This window comes from Mustela putorius, unplaced genomic scaffold (assembly GCF_011764305.1).
Source record: "Mustela putorius furo isolate JIRA1106 unplaced genomic scaffold, ASM1176430v1.1 tig00000281_pilon_pilon_pilon, whole genome shotgun sequence".
NCBI classification, from domain to species: Eukaryota; Metazoa; Chordata; class Mammalia; order Carnivora; family Mustelidae; genus Mustela; species Mustela putorius.
In genome coordinates this window covers 30,030,040-30,040,988 of record NW_025421343.1, presented here as the reverse complement: position 1 = coordinate 30,040,988, position 10,949 = coordinate 30,030,040, and the positions used below count along the sequence as shown (strand labels likewise).

General features: G+C 47.2%; 1 protein-coding gene across 2 annotated transcripts; it reads left to right on the top strand.

Annotated features, from left to right (window-relative positions):
- Positions 1-3,159: 3,159 nt before the first annotated feature.
- On the top strand, positions 3,160-9,310 carry CENPA (centromere protein A). 2 transcript variants are annotated; one of them, XM_004781374.3, is made up of 5 exons: positions 3,160-3,953; positions 7,428-7,537; positions 8,039-8,116; positions 8,412-8,563; positions 8,928-9,310. In XM_004781374.3, the coding sequence occupies exons 1-4, from the start codon at positions 3,860-3,862 to the stop codon at positions 8,544-8,546; spliced, it is 417 nt and encodes a 138-aa protein (XP_004781431.1). In that variant the 5' UTR covers positions 3,160-3,859; the 3' UTR covers positions 8,547-8,563; positions 8,928-9,310. The 2 variants fall into 2 exon arrangements, with proteins under 2 accessions (XP_004781431.1, XP_004781430.1); XM_004781373.3 differs by lacking the exon at positions 8,928-9,310 and having other exon boundaries at positions 8,412-8,801.
- Positions 9,311-10,949: the final 1,639 nt, after the last annotated feature.

Below are 10,949 nucleotides of genomic sequence, written 5' to 3'. Positions count from 1 at the left end.
TTCCTTAAAATAGATCCTGGGGGAAGGGCTCTTTGACAACGCAAAGCCCTCAGGCTCTGTGGGAATCAGCAGGTTATTAGATTGTTGGGAGGGGAGGGCCACTCCCTGCCACCAGCTCCGAGTCCCAGGGGCCCCAGAGCTTCTGTGGGCCACAGCATATACCCCAGAAGAAGGAAATGGGGAGTGAGCCTGGTGGGGACTTCAGCTTCCTTGTCCAAATTAACTGGGACCTTACGATGGCATTTGAGGCTCTATTTTTAAAAACAAAAGGGAAATTGACATACTGTCAATTTTTTTTTTTTTTTTTTTTTAATGAGAGGGAAGGAGCACAAGGGTTAAATATCAGGCCTGACCCCAAATCAGGCAAATCACTTTACTTCTGGATCTTTGGGTCTTCACATCTCCAAAATGGGAAAGCTGGCCCTCCATCTTGTGGGATGAGTGTGAAAATCACATAAGATAATAAACTGAAGGTGCCCATAAACACCCACATGGCAGAATGTCGTGTCGGGTTCACACTGCCCTCTGGGGTGGCCTGCCGGGGACACAGGAGTCCCAGCAGAGGCCCAGCACAAAGCATCAGTTCTCTGAGGGGAAGAAATGTCTTATTAAAATACACCATCATGGAAAAAAAAATACACCGTCATTGAGGAGAATGTAAAATTCCCATCTATTTTAAGACAAAACAAGATGCCTCAAGAACACTTCATGCCCACAGTAGGTGCCCTCCCAGGCCCTGGAGATGCATTCCCTCTTTCCAACCACTCAAGGCTGAATTCTCCTCTGGAGGGTGAGTTCAAGAGGCCTTGCTGGTCATGTGGGCGGGAGGGTAAGGACCACCCCTCTCTCACTGAGGCTGAAGGGTTGTGGGGAATGTTTTTCAGTGGAGTAAGGGGGTTCGGAATGGTGGAAGTTTGGTTGGAGGTTCCGAACCCCAAAATCAGGACTGATAACAGTCTTCTGTAAACACCAGTTGGAAGACAGTGTAATTTAAACTATGTGCGTCATAGCAGACTAGTCAGTCCCTGCCCCCTGCAAAAAGGTCTTGAGGGGGGCGGGGGGCTAGGGCAGGGGCTGCCTGCAGGACCACTGTCCAGAGCCTTGGGTAGCCCTCGGGCTCCTCCACCAGGAATCTGGCCACAAGGCAGAGATTTAGCAGCAGACCAGTGGTTCCAATTGCCTTTACTTTGTCCAAAGGTTCCTGCTTAACAAACAGCACTCAGAGAGGTCAGAGCTCTGACCCCCGCTGAGGACAGTAGGAGGAGTGAAGCAAAGGGTCACCTGGTGTAGAAGAAAGAAGGAGAAGTCAGAGAGCTTCGACTTTGGGTGACCTTAGACAGGTCATGTTACCTCTCAAGGCCTTAGCAACCTATAAAAAGAAGAGGTTCTCTGCATTACTGAATACGTATACCTCCCTGACCCACTTACAGATAAACCTCATGCTTTCATATTTGCCTTAGTTAAAGGCCCCTTTGGCCTTTTGTTGACTACATCCTTTCAAAACTTAAGGTCAGCAGGGAATTTCCCCTAGATATAGAAGTTTATAAATCACCCATCTTCATTAGGAACGCTTCTCAAAAAACCTTCAGTAGAGGACTACTCTCCCAGAATTCAGCCAACTTTATTGAAAACGGATGTGCTCCGAGGGCTGTGGATCCAGGAAAGAAAAACAGGAGACAAATGTGTAAAGAAAGAATTCCAGCACAGTGTGATGTGCATAAGGGGCCTTTGTATGAGATACAAAGGAGGCCGTACAGGAGCGATCAGCTAACTCGGCCTAGAATGCCCAGAGAGCTCCACTCAAGAGCTGAGTGTTAAAGAACGGGCCAGAGTCTCCCTGGCCAGGAGCCTATGGAAAGCTCAGAAACATGTAAGTGATGTATTCAAGAACCACAGATAAGTAGACAGGTATGTCTGGAAATAAGCATGCAATGCTAAAAGTGGCCAGAGACAAGGTCAAAGAGGTGGGCAGGCGCCCACATGGTGCTGTACCTTTTAGATTTTGCCGTGGCATGAGTTGATAACTCTGTAGACCTAGAGTACCCTGGGGGAGTTTTAGGCAAGGAAGTGATAGGATCCAAATTGCTGTTTGGAAAGATCACTAAAGGCAGAGACCAGTAAAACAACGATCAATTGATTAGAGTCTGAACTAGAGAAATATTGAACAAATACAAGAGCCTTTCAAGGAGTGGGCTTACATTTTAGAGCCCCTAGCTGTCGGATCTTATATTGCATAGGCCTCCACCAAAGAATGGATCTCCTGGACCAGACTGCTCACCCCACCCTCCATCACGGTGGACACACACCAGAGTATCCCCAAGTATAGCTGCTTCCCTTTTTTTCCCCTTCCTTTGCCCTTTCCCTCCTCTTCTTAAAAATCATAAAACACACACAACAAAACACCATTTTGATTATCAGTGGCATTGAATTCTTGCTATGCAGTGGTAACCACTATCCATCCCCAGAACTTTATCTTCCCCGTTCAACACTAATTCTTTGTTCCTCCTTTCCCTTGAGCCCCTGACAACCACCACCCACTATCTATGAATTTGACCTCTGTAATGTACCTAATGTAAGTGGAATCAAACAGTAGTTCTCTTGTGTCTGTTGTATTTTGCTTACCCTAATGCCTTCAAGGTTTATTCACGTTGTAACGTGTCAGAATTTACTGTCTTTTTAAGGCTGAATAGTATCTCATTGTATGTATGCACTACATTTTGTTGATCTATTCATCCGTTTGGACATTTTGGGTTATTGTGAGTAACATTGATGTGAGCATTAGTGTACAAATACCAGCTCAAGTCCCTGCCTTTAATTCCTTTGAGTGTATACCCAGAAGTGGAATTGCTAGGTCGTACGGTAATTCTACATTTAATTTTTTTGGTTAATCAACATACTTTTTTCCACTCTGGCTGCACCAGGGAACAAAGGTTGCGTGAAATCACTGATTTTTGTAATGACGTTTTCCCTGATAATGATACACGTTAACTGGGAAACATTTAGAAAATACAAGGAAACAAAGTGTAGAAAATAAAATCTTTATTCTAACTACTGAGATGTACAGTTGGCCGGAATGCGTGTTATCTCCAACACGAAGGGAAGGAGTCATCTCCCCTAGGAGGATTCTACCACAGTGCGGGAGAGTGTGAGCCAAGACATCATCAGATCCTGGCTGTCCCGCCACCCCAGTCATCAGTAACGTTCACGCAGTGAAACTGGCTTTCTGAGCCATATTCGTGGGGGTATTCCTGAGGAGGCCACGGGGGCGACATGGGCTTGTTCCTTTCTTTCTAGGTCGGTCTCCTCATCTTTAAAAACCACTTCAGGGTGATAGGACAAACACAAAATGTTTAAACAAAGTTGTTTCTCTTCAGGTACGCATTCTACAAACGCAGCAACTACATCTCCAGAATAGAGCTTTCTTGCCCCACCCCAGGGAAGACGAAGGTCGGACGGTCAGAACTGAGCACCCGCACAAGCGGAGCAGAACTTCCCGCCTTCTTTCATTTCTCCAGGTTCCCATTGGCTGATTCCTACCGTCGATCCGTTACGCCCTCGCTCGGCGCGCGCCGCTCGCCTTTCGGCCTGTGCTCCCATTGGCCCTCCCTGCTGTCGCTCTGCGCCAGGGGCGTTCCAGAGCCAGCCACTGGGAGTCGCTGAATTCGGGTTTTAAAAAACGCCGCCAGTGAGTTGGCAGTGCCGGGTCTTCGAACCGAGGCCCCGTGGGGGGCTGCCGAACACTCACCCGGTCGGGGCACGCGGCCAGGACGTTCCCGGGCTTCTCCCCGGACGCCAGTCTCTGTCTCCCGACCTCGAAGGCAGAAAAGGAGCCTCCGGGCCGCCACCCTCCGCGCCCGCCATGGGCCCGCGCCGCCGGAGCCGCAAGGCCGAAGTCCCGAGGAGGCGCACCGCGAGCCCGGCCGCCGGCCCCCCTCGTCGGGCCCCCTCCTTAGGTAACCGGCCGCGGCTCCTTGCCCTGGAGCCGGCCTCCCTGCAGCCTGGGTGTGAGGTGGGCACGGCCGGATCCACGTTCCCATTTCACAGACCAGAAAACCGAGCTCGCGTGCGGGGCTGGGGTCGGAATCTCCCGACTTCCGGCTGGCGCTCCCCTGCGGCCCGGCAAAGTCCTGCTGCGGGTCGCACCTGCACGGGCCGGCCGCGAGTTCCAGGCCCCGCAAGGCACTGGGGAAAGCGAGCAGGAGGAGAAAGGATGGCCCAAGCGGTCTGGCTCCTAATACTCATTCTTGTTACTGCCCGCATTTATTGAGTACTTGCCACTAACTAGGCGTTGTGTTCAACTCCTTCCGTGAATTAGCTCAACTTTACATTGTGCCCATTTTACAGATGAGAAAACTGATGCGCGGACAGGCCGGGTAACTTGAACAAGGACACACAGCTTGCTCCAGCAGACAGGATTTTTAAGTGTTTGTGCTTTTTTAAGTTGCAAAATTATTGGCCGCTTTTGGTGACAATTTCAAACAATTCTGCTTTTAGAAGGTGCCCTTCCAGGTGTCCTTATGTGGGGGGTTGGGGGGGGTGGGCAATGTATGTGTTTCTTAAGTGAATGGTATCGTTGGGCCTTCTTTAGAGTGCTCGCACCTTGTTGTCTTCCTGCGGTTTGGGATCACGAAAGAAGACAGGTCTGTGGTCCTCAAGTTTCTGCACTGTGGTCTGGTGGATAGGAGACCCACGGGGCAAGAACTGTTCCTTGTGGCAACAACTATTTTGTCTCCTGCTAGATAGTTAAGAGCGGGGTGAAAAAAGTGTATTATGGGTTATTTTTCTTTCCTGAACCTTAATAACCTTTGCACCAGCCAATTTACTGAATTCGCTTGCTAATTCTATTGTTCAGCTGCTTCCATCGAAATGATTAAGTAGGTTATTGTTTGCAAATAAGGGCTTTATTTATTTTTTTTTTTAAGATTTTATTTATTTATTTGACAGGCGGAGATCACAAGTAGGCAGAGAGGCAGGCAGAGAGGGGGGGGGAAGCAGGCTCCCTGCTGAACAGAGAGCCCGATGCAGGGCTCTATCCCAGGACCCTGAGATCATGACCTGAGCTGAAGGCAGAGGCTTTAACCCACTGAGCCACCCAGGAGCCCCACGACTTTTTAAAAAATATTTTATTTATTTGACACAGAGAAAGAGAGAGCATGGGCGCTTGCGCGCGCGCAAAGGAGGGGGAGGGGCAGAGGGAGAGGGAGAAGCAGACTACCTGTTGAGCACAGAGCCCAACATGGGGCTTGATCGTGGGACCCTGGGATGATGACCTGAGCCCAAGTCCAACTTTTAACAGACTGAGCCACCAAGCGCCTTATAAATAAATCTTTAAAAAATAAATAAATAAAATGTAAGTGGACCACCTCTCTGTCTTCCTTAAAACTCTCCCATAGCTTCCTGTTACTTTAGGATTAAATCCCAACTCTGTATCCGACACTGCAAGACCCAGTGATTAAATATCTAACCCCCGTTCTTTCCCATGATCTCTCCCAGAGTTGGTTACTTTTCACAACCCCTGGTTCCAGGGCCCAGATGTCAGGTCTTCTCTTACACCTCTGAGGTTATTACTCATATTTCTCTCAGAGTCTCTTTTTTTTCTTCCTAACTCCGATTCCTCCAGTATTGGTTATTTTGTTTGTCGAGTCTATTTCCTTCCTTACAAGGTGTTGCCTTTCTCACGTTGGTAAGATTGGTTGTGTTCATTCATTTTCTGCGACGGCTGCATCTATTAAAGGCTGCCTCCAAGGGAGTGTGGATTGCCAAACAGAAATGGGGGGGGAGTAGACACCAGTAGCCTGACTCCTGAGTGTGAGGCCCCCCTGTTTCTCGGGTCCCCATTCCCCACTTGCTCATGCAGCTCTCCTTACACTTTGTGATTAGGTCACTATTAAATACCTCCCAGGGGTTTAACTACTTGGTGTGCCTTCTCTTTCCTCGGCTGGAGCTTAAGTAACATTTCTGGAGCTCATTTTCTCCTTCAAAATGTTAGTTTGGGGGATTCCAGCGTGACTCAGATAGTTGGGCATCTGCCATCAGCTCAGGTCATGATCTCAAGGTTCACTACCTGCTCAGTGGGGAGCCTGCTTCTCCCTCTCCCCCTGCCTGCCGCTCCCCCAGCTTGTGCTCTCCCTCTCTCTCTCTCTCTGTGTCAAATAAATAAAGAAAAAAACTTGTTTTTAAAAAAAATGTTAGTTTTCATGGAGGTTTTTCTTTTTCTTTGTTCAGCTTAGGAGTGGTTTAGTAGTGTTTTTTTGTTGGTCCTTGATTTTATTTATCTAACACTTGAGGTGAATACTGAGCTCAGCTGCCTTTTCAAGCTTTTGTTTTTTTAATGGAGAATCTATCTTGAACCTGCACATTTTCCTCTAGTACTATTTAGCTGTATCTCATAAGTTTTGAGATGTAGACTTTTGATTCACTTCTAAATAGTCTACTGTCAATTAAGTTTCTTCTTCAACACAATAGTTCGAAGTTTTGTTTTTGTTTCTTTGTGGGTTTTTTTTTTTTGTGGGTTTTTTTTTTTTTTTTAAAGATTTTATTTATCAGAGAGAGAGGGAGAGAGCGAGCACAGGCAGACAGAATGGCAGACAGAGGCAGAGGGAGAAGCAGGCTCCCTGCTGAGCAAGGAGCCCCATGTGGGACTAGATCCCAGGACGCTGGGATCATGACCTGAGCCGAAGGCAGCTGCTTAACCAACTGAGCCACCCAGGCGTCCCTATTCTTGTGTTTTTAATTTCAAATCAGAATTTCATTTTTTTGACCTCTACTTTTGGGGATTTTTTTTTTTTTTTGGGGGGGGGATATTTTTAAGATTTTTTTTTTTTCTTTTTTGTTGTTGGAACTGGTCTTTGAGCCAAAAGCTTTGGCTCCATAGCCCAGTGGCCCAACATAGGCACTGAGTTATGCCACGTCCAAGGTCCCTCCTTGGCCACAAATAAGCTCTGGCCAATTGTCTTCACTTCTTTGGGTCTCAGGATAACGGAGACAGGGAATTGTGCTAGAGAACCTCTCAGATTCGTTCCAGCTCAAAAATAAAATAAAATAAAATAACTGAGTTTCTAATCTAGATGGGAAAAAGTAAAGAGGCCCGATGTACTGCAGGGCTCAGAGGAGGAAGGTGACCTATCAGTTTGGAAGTGACTGGGAATCAGGAAAGGCTTCCTGGAAGAGTTGGCATTTAAGATAATACCCTCAAAGGATCATTACTGAGGATGGATCCTCAGAGGACCGCTCATTCATTTAGCAAAAATTTATGTAGCCTCTATCCACTGTTCTCCAGCTGCTGAAGATAATCATAGTAAATGATAGACCGAAATCCCTGCTTCCGTGGAGCGAATGGCAGCCTGGCCATCTGGCAGTTTGCTTGTGTCAGCCACGCTGAGAGGCTCAGCTACTGACACTCCACTTGCCAACCCAACTCTTCTCAGGCGCTTCCTCCCGTCAGCGTGGTCCTCGGAGATCCCGGATTCTGAAGGAAATCCGAAAGCTTCAGAAGAGCACAGGCCTACTGATAAGGAAGAGCCCCTTTGGCCGCCTGGTGAGCAATGCCAACCCCCTGCTGCCTCCTTTCTTTAACTCTCCCTGGTAGTGCAGACTCTGTCATCTCTTGCCTGAATGGCTAAGGGAACCTCTTCTCTAACCTGGCACAGGACTCTTCATCTTTGGAAAACATGAGCCCACCAACGGTGCCCTCTGGTTCTTTATGGAATTAGTTTCTAACCCCCACCACCTCTGAACCTGTGCTCTTTGGTTATAGAAATAGGGACTCCTTCATCCATCCATGCTTGACCCCTCTTCCTACCCTGGGAGATTTCCTCCTCCTCTCCCCACCACCAGCAGGAGACATCCCAATTCCGCAACTTCTAGGAGGTGACACCGGCTGCTAGTTAGGTCCTAAGATTAAGGGCCACAAAGGTATCACAGAAGTGAAGATTCACAGAAATTCATGGAGAGGATCTAACCCTTGAATCTCTCTTCTTTTACTGTCCACTCCCCATTCCCTTTCCCCCGTGCTCCCCGTCCCACCCCTCCCTCACAGGCAAGAGAGATATGCATTAAATTCACTCGCGGGGTGGACTTCTCTTGGCAAGCCCAGGCCCTATTGGCCCTACAAGAGGTAAGAAGTGGGTTCCCTTTGGTGGGGACAGGAGAAAGGCATTCTTGAATTCCACAGGGCTGACTGAGATGTGCCATATGCTGACTCTTGCCTCCTTAAAGACACCATCAAGGAACGCCCGGGGTTTGGAGGCCAGATCTTTCTGTGGTGATAGCAGAATTCCCAGGCACAGTCCACCCTCGTTTTGTGGGCAGCCTTTCAGACAGCACTGGGAGCCCTCAGAGACCATGGGCGATGGAGCGCCTAGAACGAAGCAGCCCATGCCCCATCGCATCCCGTTTCTCTCTGCCCCCAGGCCGCAGAAGCCTTTCTAGTTCATCTCTTTGAGGACGCCTATCTCCTGTCCTTACACGCCGGCCGGGTCACTCTCTTCCCGAAGGACGTGCAGCTGGCCAGAAGGATCCGAGGCATTCAGGAAGGGCTTGGCTGAGCCCCTGCCCCGTCTCTGTAAGCCTTGCTTGCCCACTACAGAGAGAGCGGCCTCTGGGGAAGGAGCCCCCCCCCCCCCAGCCTCTCATCACTGGGATGGGAATTTCTCTGAAGGAAATGCCATCCGTGGCCCCTTGCTGTTTCATCTTCCCTTTGTTCTCTAGGAAAGGTTTGACTCCGTTGTAGCTTGAATGCTTGGGATTCTATGCCTCTTGCCCTTTTGTACAATGTTAAATAAAAATATTTATCTATTTAATGTCCAGGCAACACGGGTCTGTTAGAATTAAGTCTCTGTTTTACAAGGACTAGGTGATTCATTTTGATTAAGAAAAGTCTGGCTGTTGAAAATGCCTTGGTAGTAAATGTGATACCTGACTTTCAGGGGTGACACCAAGGCCTCTGTCAGGAGCCAGGAACAGATCCGCGGAGAGCAAGGAGGTGTCTACTCGCTGTCCTTGAGCAGAGCGCATGTCGCCTTTGTAATCAGTTCTTTTAAGAAGGACAAGACTGCATGGCTTGCCTCTGGAACAGAGGTAATAGATGAGAAAATCAACAGCATTCCAAAGGACTGAAAATTCTTTTTAGATAATGAGACTCCAAGGTTCGCTTCAATTTGCAAATGATTCACATGACTGCTGAATGATTTTGAAGACCTCAGACTTTCTAGGCTATGGAAAAAAAAGATACTTACCTATTATTTTAGGTCTTCCTGTACCATTTACATTTCTTGCCATATGTATATTTACTTTTCTTTAAAACATAAGGGAAAAAATATATAAAAGGCGACCACTTGAGTCAGTTGCACAGAGCCCAGCACCTCCGTGCACTAATCTGTCCCTCAGTTAACGTCACCCGGAGCAGGGCAGCAAGGGAGGCGTGGGCCACGCCTGCTGACAACTGGGGAGCTTTTTTAAAAACTCAACTGGGGTTAAAATAGAAAGTCTTAAGTCCTGTCGTTCTGATTCCTTTGAGTAAATTCCTGTCAAACTCATTCAGAAATTCTAAATTCTGACTTGAAGAATTTATTTTATTCTTCTTTGTAAATCACAGATGACATATCATGATTTATACTTTAGAATTTTTCATCTCGGGATTTTTAAAGTGCCTTCTCAAAGTTTTTACAGGTGTCTTTATCACTTCTCTGTGGAAAGATAATAAAATTAATTCTTTAATGAAAAAACTGTAAAGCAAAGTTACAGTTACCGCATATGGAGCTGCTACGTTTTTTGTGAGTAACTGTTCAGTTCTCCATTTGTACACGCGGGACAAGCAGCCTCCATTTAAACAAGAGAATGCAGGGATGGGTTTCGGGCTCCAGTAGAGTGTGAGCGGGTAAAAACCTTACACTTCTGTCGCAACCGAAAGCAGTTAAAGAGATTTCCAGAGAAATGGAAAGGGCCACCGGAAGACTTTTTAGACTTTGCGTGTGATGGAAATGATTAGCGAGGGTGGACCTCTGACAGTGATATGTGGGGCGACCAAGTTTGGAGAAGAACTGAAGGGAAGGACCAAGTTCTGTTGTTGGATAAATTTTAACCCTTTGGAAAAACCTCTTCGTGTTCAACATCAAGTCCTATTTATACAGACATTCGAATAAAGTGTATCTACTATGAATATATTTAAAGTTCTTGTCAGAGTATTATTTATTAGAAGATTATAGTCTGCCTTCGGGTGCCTGGGTGGGGCTCATTCGTTAAGCATCTGCCTTCAATTCAGCTCAGGTCATGATCCCAGGGTCCTGAAATCAAGCCCTGCATCCGGCTCCCTGCTCCACAGGAAGCCTGCTTCTCCCTTTCCCAATCCTCTGCTTGTGTTCCCTCTCTCGCTATGTCTCTCTCTGTCAAACAAATAAATAAAATCTTAAAAAAAAAAAAAAAAAAGAAGCCACTTGAATAAGTTTATATGATAGTGACATGTAGAATCGGGACCTAAATCCAGGTCTTCTGATCTGTGATGAAGGCATTCCCTACTTGGCCACAATCATCTCCTTGGGGGGGAAGAGTAAGATAACGTATATGAAAGCACACTGAAGACTAAAACACTGTGCAAACACACAGTACTGTGAGTGAAAGCCCACCTGTACTTGGCCCTCCTCTCTTGCCCTTCTATAACCTTCTGTTACTACACTTTCCATCTATTACTGTAACAAGAGTCCAGAAAACGAACTGAGGGGATTCATTACTGGGTCCTTGCCAGGCTAGGGAACAAGCTACCACTACTTCTGCCTCCTTATTCTGGCATCCTAGAAGGAGCAGGTCACACACACCCCTTGCAGAGGGTATATTGAAAATACTTAACAAGCGATTGACAAGGACATGAGTACTGAATAGGAACATTTGCAAGGATGTGGATGCAGCTAAAGACTATGAGGATAAGTGAACTAAGTCAGTCTGAGGAAGATGCA